General features: G+C 35.3%; 1 protein-coding gene and 1 pseudogene across 1 annotated transcript; one reads left to right on the top strand and one right to left on the bottom strand.

Moving 5' to 3' along the window:
- Positions 1 to 4997: 4997 nt before the first annotated feature.
- LOC127148942 (60S ribosomal protein L2, mitochondrial-like) lies at positions 4998 to 8620 on the bottom strand (annotated as a pseudogene).
- A 3467-nt stretch (positions 8621 to 12087) lies between these two features.
- Positions 12088 to 20670, top strand: LOC103490017 (DEAD-box ATP-dependent RNA helicase 20). Its single transcript, XM_008449382.3, has 10 exons — positions 12088 to 12321; positions 15614 to 15879; positions 16068 to 16247; positions 16340 to 16501; positions 16682 to 16836; positions 17509 to 17601; positions 17953 to 18038; positions 18140 to 18366; positions 19829 to 20062; positions 20278 to 20670. The coding sequence occupies exons 1-10, from the start codon at positions 12266 to 12268 to the stop codon at positions 20334 to 20336; spliced, it is 1518 nt and encodes a 505-aa protein (XP_008447604.1). The 5' UTR covers positions 12088 to 12265; the 3' UTR covers positions 20337 to 20670.
- The last annotated feature ends 2677 nt before the right edge of the window (positions 20671 to 23347 follow it).

Genomic DNA, 23347 nt, shown 5'->3' with positions numbered 1-23347 from the left:
CTTTAATCCTTTCATATGAATATGGATTTCTAACTCATTCAGAGTAGCTTAATTAAGCCCCTCAACTCCTACAGAGCCTTGTTCAATGATGCAGTCGAGCCTCCAGATTGGTCTCACTTAAACTTCCACAACTAAAGCAGCTATTGAAGAAAGAGCTTAAACAACTGCAACTTCGTATGTTGCAACTTAGAATACTATTCAAAGAGATCTTCCCTATCCTGCTTGAAACTGAACTTCTTTCTCATGCGAAGTGGAAGTCTAACTTTGGAAGTTATGAAAAGAACTCTATCTCAATATGCATACCTCTTATTTCATTCCCTTTCTTCTTCAATTCCATCAACCTGTAGGTTTCGCAGCAAATAACCTATCCTTGACTTTGGCTGTCAATCTCCTTTAATGATGAAGTCAAATGGACCTCTTTTAAGAGACTGATGAGGATAGGGGATTCAACCGATCATTCTCATTTCTTTCAAGAAATAAAGAAATCAAAGAGAAAGAAGCCTAAGGCGAGGCCTTATCATGAATAAGGCACGGTTGATCTATAATCTAAAGCTACTTCTCCTACACATCTCTAAAGAAAGCGATTAACACCTTTGCCACTCGAGGCTGAACACCTTGTATTCTCTTTGTTGCATATGATTACCTCTCACTGCTTCCACTTGGTAAAGCCTTCTACCAAATCCAAGCCAATGAGCTACTTAGTTTTCATTTTATCCCAATAGCACTTCCTCTTTTAGTTACTCTAGAAAGAGATTTACACCTGTAAAGAATACAAGTAATGCTCCAACTCACCTCTTAGGTAAGCCGTTTCACCCTAGCTTAGAGTACATTGATTTTTCACTTCTCATTCATTCCCTTTTTTCGTGATCGATCCTCTCTTATATTACATTGAGCCTCTCCTTGGAAGCCATTCGCCCCCAACCTAAAATCAAAAGAGCGGACTCTCATTCATACCTTTCTGTCTCTCGTACTTGGTCCTTAGCTCATCCAAAAGACAACAAAGGAGGCTAGAAGGGAAACGACAATTGGAGGCAAGAAAGAAGACGAGAAAGTCAGATAATCGGCCTGAGGGGATGAACCTACTAAAAGTTAGAAAAGAAATCAAGAGCAAACTGGAGGCACTACATCTCCTACTACTGAATGGGAAAAGAAGAGAGATTGCAAACCTACTAAACCTACTTAAAGGTTAGAAGCCAAGCACATTCAAAGACAAAGAAAGGTGAAATGAAATATGAGAAAGAGCTCTTCAGGAATGTTAAGGAGTGCAAGTGCAAGTCCTTCTACGTCCAAAGGAAAGGAGGCTCCGTAAGGAGTTGACAAAGAATGAATGGATGACTTTTCTCCGTTGTCATTTGCTTAACACATTGAATTTGGACAAATATCTACTTGTTCGCCCTAGAGACTGGGATTCTTTTTTATCGATTCAGTCGTCGAGTCTACATCTGTCTCAGATAAAGATCTATGCTCTAAATTGGATCGGTTATGCTCTTCCTCTTAAACTCCTATTGTGAATTTTCTTTTTCGTGTGGAAAGTGTTATACTTTTTTAGGCTTTCTCGATTGGCTCATGCTTGAAATGGCTTCCTCTATCACTACATGGGAGGTCTCAACGCCAGTCTTTTAGTGACTTTATTCAATGATCTTTGAGCCTGGACCTTTATTTTTGCTTTTCACTCTTCATAATCTCATTCTGGTAGCAATCCCTATCCTCAAACTGGGAAAACTGGGCAAAGGGAAAAGTCTTGTTAACTATATGGGGCATCTTCCCTTGGCAGTCAAGCACAAGAAAGACGTCTCATCAGGTACTCAAGAGGGAGATTAAAACTCAACCTATTAGACAATAGTGTAGTGCTTACCTTTTACCTTCTTTAAGGCTTTACCCGTTGAGCATATTCGTATACCTATCTTAACCAAGCTACTTTTTTTGACTTTATTCAATGATCTTTGAGCCTCCGAGGGAGACTAATAAAAAGACCCCTGCCTTGAGACCTTATATCTTTGCCCAAAAAAGAGATAATGAATAAGAAAGTTCAAATACTTTCCGTATTCTCAGGCTCTAGATTCCCTGTAACCCTCTATAAGTTGAGCCTCATCATGAAAGAACCTAAGAAAAAGGAGGAGGAAAGTCCAATCCTGCCCTACGCTAGTCTCTCAACCCAACCGCTACGTGGGTTTCAACCTTTCCTTAGAGAGATTCCCCCTCCCCTATTTAGACTGTTCGAAAAGATAGTAGAGTTGTCGATTCTTCTTTTCCTATACAGAGTTCAAATTTGGAGAATATAGTGATTCATATATGAATTGAGACTTTATTCAAACAATATCCATGTTTTATGGAGCCTTGTTCTCCAACTTTCAAGTCTTTCTACACTTTCTCATTCAACCAATGATAACTTATACATCAAGAGCCACCATTGATTCAACTCCAAGATCTGAGGCTTCAACAACTGCTTTACTCTCTCCTTTATTCCTATTAAAAAAGGGAAGGTTAGCTCTTGAGATCCTATGTTGTCGAGCGTCAACCCCTTATGGAGCCTCTCTCATAAGACTCTTGCTACTTTGCTTAACCCCTCTCTCATCAAACTCTTGCAGCTTCTCTTGATGCTTGTTCTCCGGTATGAATACGTAAAAGCAATTCAGATAGAGGGTCAAAGAATTTGACATAAAGAAAGTCAAAGACTATTGAAAGGACTCTGGACCGTAAATTCTTTGCACCTTATCAATGAGACCAATAAAAGCGAAAGTCGCTTGACTCTTATAACTATACATGAATTTCAGGCAAAGAGGGACGAAGTGACTCGACTAAAAAGAGAGGAACACACACTCCCACGACCTTGAAGGCAAAGATAAGGGTTCAAATAGACCCACTCACTTTGGTCCTTCGCTTCATATTTAGCTGGCATACAAGACAAGTCTTAGTAAATTGCATCACCTCATTCCGAAGGCTCGACCAATAGTCACCTTCTTTCTATAGAGCATACCTTTGTTGCCAACCATTGTGTCCAGCCCACTTTTTCTCATGACATCCTTTCATTAGCAGTCGTCATCAGTCATTTGAATGGGGAAGATATAGGCCTTTCGGCGCATATCGCTTCTACATGTGGTCTTCTTAATGGTCAAACCATGTATTTTTGCCTGAGACCAATCGTGCCAGCCATATTGCTTACAATTCCTTTGTTTGTACACAATTTGGTTTGCAATTTCATGTGATTTTCTAGAAATTCCTTAATCAATTATCAGATAGCCATAATCTAGAAACTAGATTTTTCAACGAATAAAAGAATAGAGAAACTAGATTCTTTTATGAACATCGGTTATAGTGAGTGTTAGTTGGCGTATCCAATTAGAGTGTTGAATCTTGCCTTCGGTCTTTCTTTATTCTACTCTCATCTAGGTCTCGATCTTTTTTCTCTATCAAAACCATTTGTCCTTGCTCTTCAGACTCCTCAAGGTGAAAGTCAACTTTCTGTCTTCCTTTTTATTTACCGCATCCATATTTTCTTTTCTTTGACAAGGTCCATTGGATTATGAACCTACTAAAAGGGCTTAAAGGAAGATGAAGTTCAAGGTTTGAAGTCATTCGAAGGAGTCAGAAACATTGACACCAAGCTCAAAGAATTTGAGTGAAAGGAAGAAAGATTGAGTTCCATAAAAAGCATATCTTTAGGAGTGGAAAGGATAGAAGCAAGGAAAGGAAGTGGAGAGAAAAAGCTTGACACCTACGTGAGCTTAAGATAAAGATCAATGAACAATGAAAGAAGAAAGAGAGAACTTTGATCTCTAAATTCAATCTTCATGATCTCTTTTTCTTGAAGAAGAAAGTGAAGCCAAGGCACGAAGCGAAGCGACTGTAAAGGAGCCCTTAGCTTAATAGTGAGATTGGAGGAAAGAAGAAGACAATATAAATAGAAAGGAAAAGAATCCCTTTTTCATTGAGGTGGGAGGAAAGCCTAGACACAAAGAACTAGTCAGAAAGATTGAGTGAAATTTGAATCATAGGCTTTCTCTTTCTTTCCCACTCTGTGGTAGCCGCATAAGCCTAAGAGAGAGTGTAACAGGTATCCTTCATTATTTTAGCAAAAGTTCCTATGGCTCGAGCCAGCTTTGCGCTTTGACCTGGATGAGATTCTCTATCATGTACCCATTTCCTATATATACTAGTATTAGCGAATGGTATGCAATTTTCTATTAGAGAATTTTGATCAAGTATCTCGTATCTAGTTCCGGGGGGTGTGGCCAAGAAGCAGCCAATGCCCCCTTCTATTCGACCTTTCTTTGCTATGTGAATAAGGCCTAAGTATGTATGGCCATTCTAAGTGGGTCGCAATAAGTCACTGGTCGAAGGCTTGGACTAATCATAATTCATCATCATCTTACCTGCTTCCAATTTATGATTGGCTATGAAATAAGTGTTGACCTCAGTCCCTGTGTTGGGGCTCAGCTCCCAAACCGTACATGAGTTGCCTCTTATGGCTCTTCCTAAGAACTTCAAACCCCCCTTTTCTCAATAGACAAAAAAAAAACCTTGCCAACTAGAGAGAAAGAGCTTCGTTCCTTGACTTCTTTGTGAGACTTCCTTGTTCCTTAGTGTAGTCTCGGTCCATACCATAGTTTCAGAGGTAGTTCCAACTAGCCTACCTACTAGTATATATCCATAGTTGACGTGACTCCGTACCGACACCCTTTCCATTTATAGACAACTAAGTGACTTCTACACCATTCTTGTGGGCGTACTTCTTTTTGTACTCTCTTTTTAAGCATATTATAGGCCTTTGTCAGGCTTTCAAATGCCTCCTTCCCCGAAAAAGATAAATTGAGTTATTCTCACCTCTAAACAAAGAAGAAAAGTAGTCAATAAACAAGGGAGAAAATGAAGATCTCATTCAAGAAATTCACTTGCTCTTGTTCCTTTTCTACCTCCAAACCTACTGAAAGTCAGATCATATTCTTTTTTTTATGGGTCTCCCTCCTTTGCTATCGCTTCATGACTTGGTATAGAGTCTATGTAGTCGTCGGCCTTCCCATTACATAAGCCACTGGCGGAAAATGCAAGAAGAGCTCCCCTTCGTTCCTTCCTAAGCCAAGGTCCCAGGTCTCTTAGTCAGCCCGCGCTTTTTCGAAGAATCCAGCACCCATGGGCATATAGCCTGGCAGGCCCTCCCTTTCTGCCAGAGCTTCACGTGTCTTACCTCATTCCCCAATAAGATTTTTGTTTAGATGTAAGCTATACTCCACGATGATCCAAACGGGCATATGACCTTGCCATTTGACCTTTCTTCCCATGTGACTAGGAATGCTCAGTGAGAACCTCTCAATTGTCATTGTCTGGCCTCTCTTGCTACCATGGTAGCACCTAGTGTGGTCAACACCAATCGTCTTCAGGTTATGAAGCTGACACTCATTCACATTGGTCATTAGCTATGCCCCGGGCCTTTTGCTCTTTTAACGTCAAAGGTGGTAGGCCATTTCTTTTGCTCTTTTAACGTCAAAGGTGGTAGGCCATTTATCAACACCCAGAAATCCACTTGACATCTCAGTGGAGGGATTAGATATCCGCATTCGATCGAAGTTCCATTTTAGTGCTCCTTTAACATAAAGGCGAGCTTTTCTAGGTGGGTCGCTTCGTGCAAGACATTGCTTAGGACCAACTAGTCACACGATAGGTACACAATTGACTTTTCACGCTTCATCCTTCGACCCTTCGCCTATCGGCTTGTAGGTAAGCTACCTTGATCCCTCTCTGCTTTCGATTCCTTAAGCATAGCACCTCCAACAAGCCCTAAAGTCTCTTGCCGCCTAAAACTCTGCCAAGAAAAGGCAGCTTTACCTTTCATCCTATGTGGCCAGAGAATGTTATGCGTTCTCCACTTTCAGACCTCACAAAGAGAGAACGTCTTTTTTTCTCTAACTTTCTCTCTCATTTGTAGAGCAAAGAAAGCGGGCTTTGCCCCAGCTACCACTACCCTTGGGAAAGCAAAAGCGCTACCAAAGGAAAGGGATGATGTCTCTCCCTTGGTCTTTTAAGAGGAGAAGGTGGAGAAGAAAAGGTCCTTCGCGCAAGTTTTTTTTGCTTCCTGCACCCTTCCTTGTACTAGTATAGGGGCTCTTCGATGTGAAACAACAAAAACACCCTTGCAATTATTCAGTCACACATGAGTGAAAAACAATGTTGTTCCCAGTAAACGATCTTATACCCTTGGACCTATCCTAAACGATCTTGTACCAAATCTAAACGATTTTGTACCCAGTCTAAAGATCTTGTACTCAGTCTAAACGATCTTATACCCAGTTTAAATGATCTTGAACCCAATTTAAACGATATCGTACCCAGTTTAAACGATCTTGTATCAAATCTAAATGATTTATTAGTGATAGTGGTCTATCTATGTCTATCTGGGATATTGGTACACAATCGTTGACATCCTATACCAATATTGTTTAGACTTATACTAGGAAGAAAAAAGTATATGAGCGATGAAAAGGAAATTTTGGAAGAAAAAATGAAGCAATCACGAATAAGAAGAAGTGAGAATGTGAAGAAATTAATAATATGAAAAGGAGAAGAATAAATTGCAAAAAAGAAGAAAAATAAGTGAAATGAAGAATGGTCCCACAATATTCAGAACCAATAGGGGCAAAACTAGAATTTATGAAAAAACAATGGTGGTTTTACGAGCCATAAATATTTTTGGGTTTTGTTTGAAGAATTGAAATTATTATTTTAAAACTATGGTTCTTGTTAATCCGTAGTGAGTTAGCAAGAAAACCTAATGGTACAAATTATAGACTTCAATAGTTTGAGATTAATTAGTTAAACTCTTTAATCAATTAATCAACACTCATTAACCATGGGGCAAATCACTATAGACTCATAATTGCACTCTTATGCAATGCAAGACATCCTACGTGTTGGAAACAGAAGACGTGTGCAATAGAAATAAGGATCAGAATTACTCTAATCGTATCTAATTCTATAGAAATTAACATGCATTTACCTAATTAAATTAAATTGAGCTTTTAAGAAACAATACTTTCGTATCTCCCTTTTACACGAAATTTTCTCCCGAAATCCCAGACCACCACTAGTGTTTATCCACTATTCTTTAAAATTGGAATTGGGTTGTGGAACCCAATGAATGAAGGATTTGAGAGAGAGGTGAAAATTGGAGGAGTGTCCAAGGTTTAAGAAATTATTTGGTGATCAATAATTTGAAGGAAAATTCACATAAGAGTCAAAAGTTTTTACACGTTTGAAAAGTCATTCTTTAAATAGATAAAATACATACAACTATTGCATGTCTAAACTCACAAGAACCCAACACCTCACATTTAATTAACTCTTAGTGAGCATGGTGTCATCACCATGAGCTTTCATTAGCCTACAACCCATTAAAAGTTGGTGGAATTATGAAACAATGCATTATTTCTTGGTGGGCTTGGTGTTATCACCATGAGCCTCCACATAGCCAACTAAGAGTTAATGGAATTATCCAAGAAAATGTTTGATTTTTTTACTAACTTTAATCAAAAGGTAAAATAGTCGTTTCATCATCAAAATCAAAGTCAACATATTGACTTTTTACCATTTTCCCTCCTTGACTAATTTCGACCTCCTGAGTATGAATCCATATTCATTTTTCTAAAATTCAAATCATATTTGAATTTATAGCCGGTCAAAAGTCAACCCTTTGACTTTTTACAACTTTGATTATTTCCATCATTTTCAAGTTTCCGAATATGAATATGCATTCAGATTCATTTTTTTTATATCAAATCATATTTAAATATAAAGCTATATCTTTAAACTGATAACTGATTGTTATATTGCATGTTCGTCGGTTTCTTTCTTTTTACCTAATTCAAACTATTTGACTAGTCCAACATATTGTTATAAGTTAATTCCATATGAGCTAGCAAAAACACCTAATAAACTTATAGATCAAGGGCTCTAACAATCAAAGATTAACTGGCTAAACTCTTTTAAACAGAGCTAAATCCAAATTTTTTAACTAATGGGTCATTCAACTAAATTCTCGTAGTTATACTCCCCTCGCTATAGATATATTTGTGTCCATATGATATAACCATGATTGGTAAGTTAATCCTTTACATGTTGTTCGTAAACTTGGTTGGGTCAAAATTATCATTTTACCACCGAGATTACATCTTGCTCCTTAAGTATCATCGATCCAGTATTGAACGATTAGTTTAAGGTCCAATCTATAAACTGAATCCTCAACGGGCCAATGAGAGGGTAGGGACCCTTGCTCGAGACTTGGATTCAGTTCTTAAGGGAAGAACCTATCTACTAACCCATATGGGCAGAAATGAATTCTGTCTTGCACTCTATGTTCTTAACTATCCAATCGATCTCACCCCTAAAATGGGAAGCTTATTGGGCCAACGCTAATGAGCTTCCCTTACCTATGCAGATCTAAGAATAATCTAGTGTGAACAGGAGCTCATAGTTAACTCAGGATTAAGATTAAGTTACCTAGGTCATTAATAATCAAAATAGTCAATTTTATACAATAAATGGTGTTATAATTTAAAAGTGACTATTTCATGGTTCCAGTCTTATGTAAACTCTTTAAATAGGATACCCCACTTCCATGTCTCTGCATGAACGATTTAGGATCGCATCATTTATATTAACTATAAACTGGGACACTATATAATAAGTTGCCCAATTATATTCATATACTATAAACTGTTTAGGCTATATACTCAAACAAGATCTATGTTTATCTCTCTACATAAAGTTCAAGTCTACACCATATAGCCTCTGAACCTTAGTTTATTAGATTAAAGACTATAGTATTTAATTTCACCAATAAGACCTCAATAACCACTTTATAGAATAGAATATGGTTTTAAAATACAAATCACGAGTTTTATGACATAAATTCCAATATTACGTTCATGAATATAATCAGACCATATAAAGAGATATTTCTCGAGTAGTTTATAATTATAATTGGGACAATGTCTACTTTACCCTACTAATTATAACTTTATCTTTAAGTACTATTGATATTCTAATAAAGAAGTTGTTTATGGTTCAACCATAAACCCAATCCCTATCTCTCTAGTGAGAGTGTGAGGTCTCATTGTTCAAATCATAGAATCAACACTTAGGATAATTATTCATTTACTTCACTGAACGAGAATGAGTGAATTTCAGCTTGTGAACTTATGTTGGAGCTTCCTATTTGGCCGGTCCAAAAAATGGTAGGTTTATTGAGTCAGCATTTTGGGCCACTTCACCCATGCAAATTAAATGATAAGCCCTCATAAGTAGAAGTTCATAATTCAATTAGGATTAAGATCAATTTATATATGATCATCTTGTGAAATGTTAATCTCTTTAATCAACAGAGTTATAGAGAGAGATTAATTATTTCACTATTCAATCTTATACAAACTTAAGGTATATGATACATCCATTCCTATACCTTTATATGAACAGTTTGGATTACATAGTTTGTAATCTTTACAAAGTGGGTTGTATTCATAGTGTTACAACGATAAGACACACAATCTTGTCCATATATATACTATAGACCATCCAAGTTATTTATTTGAACAAAATCCACTATATGTAAGCTACATACCATTTTAGATCTCATTTAAATTAATTTTTTTTTATTTGATTGAGTCATGCAACATTACGCTTTAATATCATATAAAAATTTATTTTATTCAAATATATCAATAAATAAAAACTTTGTTTATACATTTACAACCAATAGTTTAGAGCATAAAATCCAACAATAATAACTTAAAGAATCTGCAATGTTGATAAAGATGAGTGTCATATCCTCATGATATGACATGGCCCACTTTGTAATTGTTATAAGACATTTTGATCCAAATCGTTCATGTAGTGACATGTGAGTATGAGTATCATATACAAAGAGTTTGTGTAAGATTAAACCGTGAAATATTTAATCTCTCCTTGTAATTAAATCTATTAATTGAAGAGATTAATATTCCAAAGGAATACATGTGACTTGATTTTGATACTATGTGAGTTATGAACTCTTGCTTGCAAGACATCGTCTTTTGATTTGTATGGGTGAGAGTGTCGCGAGTCGCCAACTTAATATATGCCCACCATTTTGAAGATTTCACCAAATAGAGAGTTGTTGACATAATTTCATAAGATGAAATGAATGGCTTTTATCTAGAGAAAATTGATGATGAGCAATTTCGTAAGTGCACACTCTGGGACTCAAACAATGACCATGTCATTTTCACTAGTGAGAGAGACTTAATTTATGGTTGGACCATAAACAAATTGTTTATCGGAGGATCAATGATACCAAAGAAGACATATATTATTGTATTAGATACAAGTTATATTAGCATTAATATATAGTATTGAAATTTGTGTCCTAAGCCTCATAATTAATTAATTATTCAAAATGCAATATTGAAGTATTCATTAACAATAAAAAAAACTATGGTCATTATATGTAATCAGATATACATATGTAAGTCTCTTTTGTAAATTCGTTAATTAATAATGAAATTAACATTTCATAGAATGATCTCGTGCAACTCGATCTTAATCTTGAGCGAGTTGTGCACTCCTGTAATGTGAGATATCATCTTTTGATTTGTACAATATACATTTTTGCATTATGCTTATAAGAAATACTGTAATTTCATGTAAGTACCTCGTAAATCATTTTTACTATCGAATATTTGTATCTAGCCTTCACTTTGTATGATCGAGATTTTATTAAACAAATATCTTCGACCCAAATTGTTATAAAACCCTAACAATTGGAGTTAGAAACCCTTTTGGGATGAGAATCCCTAATTACCAATGATCACTAAAACCCTATCAATATGATTTCAATACTAAGGATTGGGTTAGACATAGATTGCCCTAAGATCAAATATCTTAGACAAGAACAAAGTTCCTTACCCAAAATTTAAACATTCCATAAGATAAGATGATTTGACTTACTTGAATGTTCTGACATGCAATTCAAACAATGATCAATTGCATATTAAAGAAGCTCTCTAGCTAAACTTGAAATAAGCACAAAGGCTAAATTTGATTCATCGTAAAAAAACTAATTAAAACAACGTAATAGCAAGAATTAAATAGCCTCTTAATAAAAACTCAAATATATGGTAAAAGACTAAATTAACCCTACTTAAATGTTATAAAAAATGTTAAAATGGAAAACACTAAAAATTACATTAATACTATTAAATAAAACCTAATTAATAATTTGATGTTTGGTTGGTTCATATCATCATCTCCTTCTTTTAAAAGATTCGTCGTCCAATCCAAATCAAACCCTTGTAAAACAGTATTGAAGTCATGAGAAGAAAACAATGTTAATTTTCTAATACTTCTCTTGAATTATCTACCTTGTAAAGCAACATTGTAGTCATAAAATGTTGAAGCTTCGTTGTGTCTTGAATTTCTTTGGAAAGAATAATGATCCTTCCCACCATAGTCCCAATTGTGACCATCAAAAGAACTAGGCACAATCATTGAGTTTTTTTTTAAGGTTAATGCTTTAACATCCTACAAAAACTCAAAAGAAGTAGTACTAGATAATACTCTAAAATTAGGTCTACACCTAGGTGATAACAAGTTCTCTTGTGTATAAACTCAAATATGAATGGCTTTGAGACAATAATTCATCCTCGCGTATTCTTCAAATTGGACTCACTCTTTCAATTTCTTCGTCATTTTCATAACATTGCACGGTATGCTTAAATTCTTTTTGCACATTCTCTTCCATTAGAGTTTCTGTCCCCTCGTTCTCTTTTTCTAATTTTGATCGAAAACTCTTTACTCCCAATGACTCTTCCTTCTTCGTTGTCACAAATCTATCTATCTAATTTTTTTTCTCTTGTACACTTAGAAAATGTGCATCTTCTCGTTGAGTGATTGAGCATGCGTTGGTTTGCATGTTTGTTCCCTCGAGACTACGCACTCCTAAGGAGCTTGCCTTCTTCTACAATCCCACATTAGTGAGAATGATTTACCTAATTTTCTATGGAAATTGAACAATAAATCTTAATAATATGAAGGACACCTCTGTATTACGTGGCGCCCTCTAATAGGCGGAGTGAGCCGAAAAGAAAAACATAGCCGTAAGATTAGCAAACCTCGATCATCGAGGGAAGGGCACAGAGAGTCCTCCGTTGTTCGTTTTTTCGCTTTCACCGAGCAGAGACACCTTCTAAAACCCTTAAATTCCCACTTAGTCTACTTCTTTCCGGCGAACTCCTGCGCCATGAGTCGCTACGACAGCCGCTCCTCCGATCCCACTTCTTACCGCGACCGAAGAAGGTAACTCTAGCTTCATCCTTTTCCTTGTGAACGCATTCGAATGTGGGTATCGGTTTCTTTTGCTTTCAATTTGAAGCTTTTTAAGGCACCTAGGTTTTGTGAGCTTACTTAATTTTCTCGACGATGAGGGCTTTCTCATTTTGAGTAATGGGGTTTTTCTGCTTTAAGTTTGTTACAGCGCAGCTGATTGAATAGTATCCCGAGAATGGCTGGAGATTTTCTTTTCTTTTTTTTTTTTTTTTGTGGAATACAGAAACATTTACTGGAATTAATTGCTGAAGATAAGGTGTTGCCAAAACTTTAGTGCCATTATTTCTTGCGAATGCTGTATCAGTTTCCAAAAATGATTCTACTGTTTCGTTCTAACCATTACTCCTAAAGCAAGGATTAAACGGTACTCCAACAATTTTTTGTTTTCGCAACTACCCTGAAGATAGACTATTCAGGAGTTGAGAATAAAGCTGTTTTTCGATTGGAAAATGAAGTTTTCCCCCTTCGCATTTCATTTTGAGTGTTAACGCGTTTCGACAATTATTTGTAAATCTTGTTTCTCTTGTTTTATGTTCATTGATCAGTTGGGTTTCTGTTTGTTATCTTTCAAAATCAATTGTCAAAGTCATCTAAAGTCCAAATATGGGCTAGGGAATAAAATGTTTAAGTAACATGGAGCCACTTGATTAATCTTCAAAAGTGCATTTGTAAAACAGATTTAAAAAACCGTCATGCTGAAAGTACAGTTGGAAAAGATCGTGAGAGGTTTTTAATGGGAGGAGGGAAGTGGGCCTCATTTAGTGAGTTGGAGATGCGTCAATCTATTGAGGTGGATGGTTTGAGCATAAGAAGTTTGTGCGTATGCATAAAGACGTGCCATTTCTCTTAAAGTAGCTATGATGGTCTGTTTAGAACCTCTTGCTTCGTGGCTCTCTCTTGGGTTTCATCTCTTGACCAAGATTCAGTTTAGCTTCAAAGGACACCTTTATGAACCCATGGAAATCAATCTCTTCCTATCTCTCGAATTTTGTTATTTTATTAACTTTTGTGCAGAAGACAATGGTTGTGCCATTTTCTGAGAGATCCTTTAAACCAGTTTCTTTACCATTCTTCCTTGTACTTATGGCTTTCTCAAGAAACTTGGGGTCTCTGTGGTCTTTTGTTCATAGGGAGGAGGAACCACCTGTCTGATCTATTGTTTCAGGGCCCTCCTTAATGGGAGTTAGCTTCTTCTTTGTCTTTGCTTTAGCCATTTTTTCTTTTTTCCTTAGATATAAAAACCAATATTAATGAACGTTGCATGCTAAGATCTTTCAATTGTAACTTGTTAGTTATTGTTTCTTCACTTGGCTTTGTCTTCAGCCCCTCCACACTTTTCATTATTTTCTTATTCTTTTGAAAACTCAAAATGTTGATTTTCCCACCTCTTAGTTGCCTGAGGATATATCAATATCACCACTGTTATGTAAAAAGCCTTATATCTTGTTTAGTCTTGTATTGATCTGTTTTATGTTGGGAGATAGAGGATTTTTATTAAATGTTGTGTTGTATTATCTAAGTTTTCAGATACGTATCTCCAATCATTTGCTTGTTCATTAAATATTTTGTTGTTCTCTTCCCACGACATATTACCTAAGAATTGAATTCACAGCAAATGCCCAAAGATTCTTTGCTTTCCTCTTGAACTTATGACCACAAAGCATATGAAACACAATACTTTCTAACACATTGAAAGTTCTTGCCTGTGAAGCTCAAATACCTCATTTAAGGGAGAGAATCAATATCGGACAATATTAGATTTCAATACACTCAAAGACTTTGCCAACATGAGCTTAGCTCAATTGGCGTCTGTACGTTCCCGAGGACAAGAGGTTCTGGGTTCTAATGCCCGCACCCCCATTTTGTACTTAAAACCTTTTCAAGAAAATATGCTCAAAGACTTCCCAAATAAGTATCGAATACCTTATTTGATGTAATTTTTTTTTAAATGTCAAATACGTGTGTTCCCTTCCGAACATGTGAGTTGGGCACACTAGACATATTTTTTTTTTGAAGAAAATCAGCCCATCTAATCTATCCCAACTCAAAACTAAGTACTCTATTTAAAAAGGTCATTGCCATAAACCAAAACTAAAAGAAAATAAATATAAATAAAAAAAATAAAAGACCATACCCTAGTATCATCTAATTTTTATCTTCACAGCCGAGTCCTCATGAAGTCATGCAGAAAACAACCAGCTTAAATATCTTCATATTCAACTTCATCTTCTTCCTTTCTCTTTGAACCTCTCCCTCTAATGTTTTTCTTGGGTAGATTTGACTCCGGTTTGCCACTAACATTTATTTTTATTTATTTTTTAAAATTTGTATCTTAATAACACTGACGTTGCTTTTTGTATGATATTTTTGTGTTTGTATTGCATTTTTTACTATTGCCATTAATTTGACATTTTATGTTTTTTAGTGAATTACATTTAGTATCTTTATGTTAAATTTACATATATCCTAGAATGATATTTTTAAAAAATGGTATTATTAATGTATTTGTATCCTAGTTTTTTCAAAGTGCTTATCGCTGTATCCTATATCCAGTATCTATGTTTGTTCTTCATTGGATAGACCAAATCTACTTCTTACTATGAGGACAGTGAAAAAGTTGATGATTCAAAAATACACCAACTCTCAAGTAGAGATCAACAGATTAAAGCGATCATTGGATATCTCCTCTGAAGCTTATTTGACATATTTAGATTTTAGGACCTAATAAGAAGCTGAAGAATCAAATACTTAAATTTTTCTAGAGCATTTCTCATTCCAAAAATTCCCTTCGTCTTTTTCTTTTTTGATAGAATCCAAAGTTCCCTTTTGAAATCCAAAACAATGAAAATTAAAATCCCTTGTCCTCTCACCATTTTTTCCCTAGCATGAATGTTTTCCAGCAGCTTCAAGAGATCAATAAACTTCCTACCTTCAGTCTTCAATGTTTAATCTTTTCCATATTTCTCCTTGTAGAAGTGCCAACTCCTTACAAAATCACCCTTAAAGTCATAAGCACTCATCTCTTTTGGTTTCACAATGGCATAGAGATTACTTTCAACTTACAAATTTATGAAGCTTTTAATCATAATAATCTTCTAAATTAACTGTTCCTATGTTTTGTTTTTGTGATTGTAGTATCGTATTCTCTTAGGGAAAATGATGTCTTGTCTTCCCTATTCTTCTTAGGATAACCATGTTGGTGATTCTTGTTTTTTCCCTTAAATAATGAGACTCTCTCAATATGTTTTTTTGGCTGCTGCAGTGATTCAGGTTATGGTGGGTCTACAGGCTATAGCGGTTCAGTTCGATCCTCCTCTAGCAAGAACGATTATTATGGATCTGAAGCCTCAAAAAAGGTGGATTTGGATGGATTGCCTCATTTTGAGAAGAACTTCTACATTGAGGCACCATCAGTGGCAGCAATGACAGAGAGAGAAGTCGAGGAATATCGTCAAAGGAGGGAAATTACTGTAGAAGGCCGTGATGTTCCAAAACCAGTCAAGTCTTTCCGCGATGTTGGATTTCCTGGTACTTATCTCAAGAAAAAACTTATTTTTACAAACTAGATTTTGACTTCTCATCTTAACATTCAACAGTTCTGCCACGTTCTTTATATGCATTATTCTTGATATGACTTGAGTTTGTTAATGTCCAGTTGTTCAACTTTCTTTATGATTAATGCATGTGAAGATTTTTGAACATATTATGCGTGTCAGATTATGTCATGCAAGAAATTGCCAAAGCTGGCTTCACTGAACCTACTCCTATTCAGTCGCAAGGATGGCCAATGGCCCTCAAAGGTCGAGATCTCATTGGTATTGCTGAAACGGGTTCGGGGAAGACGCTTGCATACCTTTTACCTGCAATTGTCCATGTCAATGCCCAGCCAATCCTTTGTAAGGAGATAGTGTGTGAAGTAGTAAATGTCTAATTGTGGTCTTTATTTCAAATCAATTGATTTTTATTTTCGTTTTATAATATTTCTCAGCTCCTGGAGATGGTCCAATTGTGTTAGTCCTAGCTCCTACTCGTGAACTTGCTGTTCAAATACAACAAGAAGCTACGAAATTTGGTGCATCATCAAAGATTAAGAACACATGCATATATGGTGGTGTTCCCAAGGGACCTCAAGTGCGTGATCTTCAAAAAGGTAGATGGTGAATTAAGTTCAAGATGTTCATACTCTTATCCTAACCAAAGTTTGAGGTGTCAGTGAATACTTTCTTCTTACATTCATGGTTGATTAATTGGATATCCTTTCCCCTCCTGATTTTTTATAATTACACCCTACCTTATGAATTTTTTTTTTTAAAAAAAAAACTAAAATCAGGAGTTGAAATTGTAATTGCTACACCGGGAAGGTTGATTGATATGATGGAGTCACATCATACAAACTTGCGAAGGGTTACGTACCTTGTGCTGGATGAGGCTGATCGGATGCTAGATATGGGATTTGACCCTCAAATACGAAAAATTGTTTCACAGGTTTAAGTTCTTGAACTCTAAATGTAATCACATTATTGTTATATTGTACCTGTTGTTTTCATAGGTTTGATAGATCGAAGGTAAAGGTTTCAGAAAATATCAAGTAAAAATGAAAAGTTTTTGTTTCTTTGGGACCTCTGGTTTGTTCAAAAACTCAGTTTTGGGCTTTTTTGCAACTTGATTTTCTTCTTGTCCTGTGTTCACTTATAGTTTTTTTGGCTTTTATACTACTGTTCATTTGTCTGTTGCCTTGCTCATAAATGTATAATACCTGTTCTAATGGTTTTATCCCTACTGTTGATTTTTTTTTTCTTGTATTTTTTTTAACAGACAAGAAAAGATTCATTGAAAATAGGCAAATCAAATTTTCTGACTTTTGATATTCGTTAAAAATTTATTAGTTGACATTTTTCATCTTAGTTTGATTTCTGGAATTAGATCATTTATAATGAATTTGCAGACTCTAAATCAATCCGACTGTTCAGAAGATTTGTTAAAACTGAATTCCATTTTTCTTGGCTTCTGGTGCAGTCCTGGTTGATAGCCAGCATTTATGTGTGTTTTTGGTGGCTTTACTTGTGCTCATTTTTTATGGGTTAGTTGGTGATGACACTTAATTGTGTTGTGCCTAATTGTTAAAATTTTCTTAAGTGCTGTTCTTTTTCAATACAGATTCGACCTGATAGACAAACTTTATACTGGAGTGCTACTTGGCCTAAAGAAGTTGAACAATTGGCTAGACAATTTCTTTACAATCCATACAAGGTAAAAACTCTTTAACTCATACCTTCTTCAGGGACATAAATGTGGTCTATGTTGCGAAATTTACCTTGTACTTTTCTAAATTCTAAGAAAGAAGTGAGGTTCATTTACTTCGTTTTTCTCCATAGCATGCCAGTATTTATTTTTTAAATTCATGACAAAGGATTCCACCATGAAATAAAGTTTCGTTTTTCAGGATAACTGCTGTGGATGGTAATTGCAAGATTCTTTCTCCAAAATATAGATCTCTTAGTTTTCTTTCTCTTGTGGGGAGACTAGGGAGGTGTTTTTAGCATTCCTTATGCTGTTATTGACTTCTTTTTTCTTTTAAAAATAAAAAAATAATTTCCACAGGTCATCATTGGTTCTCCAGATTTGAAAGCTAATCATGCCATACGTCAACATGTCGATATTGTCTCTGAAAACCAGAAATATAACAAGTGAGTAGTTTGTGTGGTTTGTTTGCTTTTTAGGGGACCATAATTCCCCAAACGCCTGTAAGGGTATGATGGGAAGTAAATGGTACTGACTAGTTTTTCAGATTGGTGAAATTACTAGAGGATATCATGGATGGGAGTCGAATCCTGATCTTTATGGATACCAAGAAAGGATGTGATCAAATTACTCGACAGCTTCGCATGGATGGTTGGCCTGCACTTTCAATTCATGGCGATAAGAGTCAAGCAGAAAGGGATTGGGTCCTCTCAGAATTTAGGTCTGGCAAGAGTCCTATAATGACGGCTACAGATGTTGCTGCTCGTGGTTTAGGTATGTCTTCTATGTGAAATTGTAAGGTGTGGCCTTCCATAGTAGTCGTTAGAGACCTGCTTGTGCATTTATTTTGAGAACAAACAAAATTTCCGTTAGGAACTATTAAACCACCAATTCACCCAAAAGCTTAAGCTAGTGGTTGAAGGCAAACTTAACTGTGTATCACTAAAACTCTCCCTCACTTGTGGGCTTGAAATATTTGAAAGGCCTAACAAGTGGAAATCAATTTTAATTGAGGAGGAAATGACAATGCAGGGGCTTGAACACAGACCTCCTGGACCATCCGCGCTGATACCATATTAAACCACCAATTCACCCAAAAGCTTAAGCTAGTGATTGAAAGCAAATTTAATTATGTATCACTAATAGGAACTGAAGATAAGGGTCCCAACAAACGACCCTAATTACGATAATAATCAAAGTATCTCAAGCATAAGCAAAGTAATATCTCAAAATAAGGAAGAAATTGAAAACCTGAATGGAAGTGTTGAACCACCTAACACTTTGAACGTGTGCCTTCACCGTTAGGACTGAATATTTTGCTGAAAAGCCAATACGCCGAAAACCCACTGTAACTGCTTCAATCCTTGGGTGGGCTGACCAGATACTCCATGTTGATTTTATGTTTGTGGAAATAGCATGTTGATTTTATGTCAGGCTTCAAAAGGATGAAAGTAAACGGTTATGATGAGAAGGCAAACAAAACAAACCTCAGATGAAGTTGATGGGTATAGATTTCCCTAGGAGCTGCTCAGTACACTTTCTTCAACACCTTCATGTTTCATAAAAAAAAACATCTTCATTTTTACCATCTTAGAAAGATAAATGGAGAAAATGGCATTTAGATGGAGAGAAAGCAAGAAGGTAGATGAAAAAGAAGAGAACAATCTAAAAGAGTGTAAAACAATAGCCGTATGCCAGGACAAGATAGCATTAGCTCGGGAGTCAAAATACCAGATGAACACAAGGGTTAGATACTGAAAAAAATAAATAATTTACCTATTCCAGTAAATTTCCTCAAAAGGTGAAACCACACAAGCAATTCATTCCCATCAAAGAACTTGCTAAAATATGAGAACGTGGGGACTGGGGAATGGGGATTGGGTAACCTGGAAGAACATGAAGAATATCTGTTACATACACTCATAATTTTATTCTGCAAATTTCTCTGTTGAAAATATCCTCAGATTTAAGTGTTTGTATGGAACAAAAAGGTAACCTAACAGATGCATCATCTCCTTTCTTGTTTATTAAGTTTGCTCTTTTGTATATATGAATGGAAAAGAATATTCTTGCTTATTATTAAAAGGCTAAAAGCTACCAACACTAGATTTGCATAGACCAGAAATCATTGGGATTGCTTAAGGAACTGGGTATTTGACTCTTAAATTTGTAGCTTCATCTTTTGATGAACTTAACTGCGTCTTTAGTATTTCCTAATAATGTCATTTGACTGCAGACGTGAAGGACGTGAAATACGTTATAAATTATGATTTTCCTGGATCTCTGGAGGATTATGTTCACCGAATTGGTAGAACCGGAAGAGCTGGAGCCAAAGGAACTGCATACACTTTCTTTACCGCTGCTAATGCCAGATTTGCAAAAGAACTTATAGGGATTCTTGAAGAAGCTGGACAGAAGGTTAGTCCTGAACTGGCAGCAATGGGCCGTGGTGCGCCTCCTCCTCCGTCAGGTTAGTTCTTTCTATGCAAGTGAAATGACGTTCTTGTTCCTTTCACTGCCAGTACTCTTAAAAATCAACACCAGGGATAAAAGGAAAAGTAATCAAGAAGCTTGGTCCATTACTTGCTTTTCTCTGGTGCTGCTCGCTGGAGTTTACATATACACATCTGTGCTTGTTAATGAATGTTCTTGAGTTTATCAACATTTGAACTGTATGTTAATCAGGTCATGGGGGATTTCGAGATCGTGGAAGGGGGTATGGTGGAGGACGATCATGGAGTTGATTTTCCAAACCTGACAATTTCAGACAGTTGTTAGTCCTGCAATCACATGTTTGATATTAGTACATGCACTGTGTTGCCATTGCAAAAGTAGGTACGCTCAATATTACCAAGTTAACCCTTTGAACAGATCCATCTACTGCCACTCATACTAACAAATGACAGGAAGAAGGTGAAAGTTCTCTGGGATTTTGATGTACAAGAGTCATTTTTTTTTCTCAAAAGAAAAATGTTCCAAGTCAATGTGTATTTAGTAGACAAATTGTTCAAATATGCTGCAGTACTGTACTTATGATATTTTCTAGTGTGTTAGAAAGTAAATTTCCTAATTATTTCAGACCTCTCTGCTAGACATTGTCAAAGATCTTACATGGTATATATCTGTCATTATGAAGAAAAAGGTTAGAGCTGCCTAAACTTAGGAAACAGCTAATCTCTAGATTAGCTTTAACTTTGGACCAACATAATCACTCATTTATGTAATAATATGGATTTGAAACGAAGATGGATTGATCCATGCTTACTCTCAATCCCGCAATGAAAGAGAAAAATTATGACAAACGTGAAGAAAGATAGAGATTGACAAGAGATCTGGGGTATGATGGGATCAACTCTTCAAGGGTGCCCAAGCAATTCCATGAGTCGATGTTAAGTAACTTCAATGCGGTGTTGACTATTGAAATTTTGCACATTTATAGAAAAATTTCACCATACAATTCCGGACTCCAAACAGTCTTCTATTACTCTGACATGAATTCCAAATTTCTCAACTCAACTTAGTACCTCAAATACTCCCTACTAGTTTCAATAAACTAGTGAATGTCCTATAGTTGCATGACAAAGTAGCTTAGCTAGGGAAGAAATTTCTCTAGTATTACAATTGTACATACTTTGTTCCTTCAACATTTGACACGACGTTAGATGATATATTGTTTTACGTCATAGCTCTCACATCATTGTTTGAATGCTATGACATCATTGTTTTATGATCAAATTTAAATCTCCCATACTAGTAATAGAATTTTTTTTTCTTGAGTTGTTGATTCTAGTTTTTGTTTACATTCTTTTTTTGTTTTAGTTTTCTGCTGAGTACAAATTTAGACTTGTATATGTTTATAAAATATATATGATGAGATATGATGAATAAACTACAGAAGATTTGACTTGAAAAAGGTGGCCGCGTATTCATTGGAACAGGAACTAAAAGCAAAGAAAAAATTATATTTATGAGGAAACTTAGTCTACAAGTGTTACCTTTTAATTTAACATCCTTTTCTTTGTTCCTATAGCAGATTTAGTTTCAAGTTAAAGGCTCATTGGAACTTGAAATGTTTGATAGACCTTTAACAAAGTTATCATTTAGAAACCAACCAATCACTTATATGAGTTACTTTGTTTGCATCAAATTCATTTTTCAGATGGTATAAACACAACATGTTTTGTGTTTTGTTTAACCTAAGGTTTTCCTAAATACCGAAGGGCAAGATTTGTTGGGTGTATTTTGGATGATTTTTCAAAAGATATATTTCCTTGGTGGTTTATTTTAATGTTTGGCATAAGAAGTTTCTTAAAAGGTTTATCTCCATTTGAAGTTGTATTTATTTAACTTTTGTAACTTGGAAAGGGTCGATATATCATATACAATTTAATTTTGTATCTATCTATGCATTCATTCCCTTATGCGATCTATTGGGCACTTGCAATAACAAATCAAATCTTCTATTTCGCTCAATAGAAACATTTTCTTTTAATGTTGTTCATTCTCAAATTTATAGTAGTGACTTAGAATTAGCTTGAAATTAGTCGAGTACTTTGTAATCAACAATGTGCCATAGGAAACACTAAAGTTACCATATTTGCGTAGTTAACTACATCAATCAATTAAATACAAAGTAAAAAGAGCCACAACTAAATAGTTGTAAAATTTAACTATGTTAAGTGTAGTTAATTGTTATTTTAAAATCGTCAAAATGAGTTTGAATTAGTGATTTTGACAATACTTCTATTCTTAGTTGCAAGTTCAATCTCTCACCTCGAGTAGTAGTAGTTGTACTAAAAAGAAATTCTTATTAAAATTATGAAATGCAAAGAGTTTAAAGTTTTTTTTTTTTTTTTTTTTTTTGAAAAAACAAGTTCTTTTTTCCACCTTTTAAAATCAGAACAATCCCATGGATGAAGGAAATGGATCAATCAAGTGTTGTTGAGCCAAAAACATGACAACTTTAATGCAAAGTAGTCAAATGTTAGGGCTCCATATAAGTTGTCTATTATATCTTTATATGTATAGACTATACAAAGTTCATCAATGCAAGATTCAAAATAATCCCAAAGCTCTAGAGACTCTTTTTGAGGACAATAAAGAAACTCTCTAATAACTTTCTGTGAGGTTCTCAAAAGATATATAATCTTTTTCTTCTTTTTTCTTTTCCTTGAAAATGAAACAAAAACAAAATAAGAGGGGGGGGGGGGGAGAAAAGATTAGGTCCAAATTAAAGAGATTGATGACATGATGATGATATGTGGGAAACAATATGCATGTTACTATATATTATATTTAGTGATAGTTAAATTATAAACAAACATATGAATTAGTTAGGTAGTAGGCCTTGAAGAGAGAGTGTGTGAAGACTTTAATTATTAAGAAAAATTGGCAATGAATGAGTGTTGGTTAAGGAAAGGGTCAAAGGGAAATCTTTGAAAATGTGCAAGAAAAATGGGTTGGGATTCAAAAAGATTTTTATGGGCAATGATGAACTTCAATTTGTTGTTTTAAAAAAGATGTTTCTTTTTAAAATTTCCCATCACATAGGGTGGCACATGCAGACTCTTTGTGGAGTGATGATCAATGGGAAGTTTTTATTTAAGATATCTAACGATACGAGAAGTAATCACTAACGACATGTATGGTAACCTATTTGTTTTTTAGCTTTTTTATTTTTGAAAATCAATTTTAAAAAATTTGTGTGTTTGATAATTGATTCACTTTTTTTCTTTTCTAAACAAGAAATTTATTT

Source organism: Cucumis melo, chromosome 4 (assembly GCF_025177605.1).
Source record: "Cucumis melo cultivar AY chromosome 4, USDA_Cmelo_AY_1.0, whole genome shotgun sequence".
Classification (NCBI taxonomy): Eukaryota; Viridiplantae; Streptophyta; class Magnoliopsida; order Cucurbitales; family Cucurbitaceae; genus Cucumis; species Cucumis melo.
The sequence above is the reverse complement of the archived record's forward strand: the minus strand, read 5'-3'. Positions and strand labels throughout refer to the sequence as shown.

Bases quoted from the DNA above. Each gene is read 5' to 3' on its own strand.
- LOC103490017 (XM_008449382.3), top strand. From the start codon at position 12,266: ATGAGTCGCTACGACAGCCGCTCCTCCGATCCCACTTCTTACCGCGAC. The intron at 16,502-16,681 runs GTAGATGGTGAA...AACTAAAATCAG, and splicing joins AGTGCGTGATCTTCAAAAAG to GAGTTGAAATTGTAATTGCT. The intron at 18,367-19,828 runs GTATGTCTTCTA...ATTTGACTGCAG, and splicing joins TGTTGCTGCTCGTGGTTTAG to ACGTGAAGGACGTGAAATAC.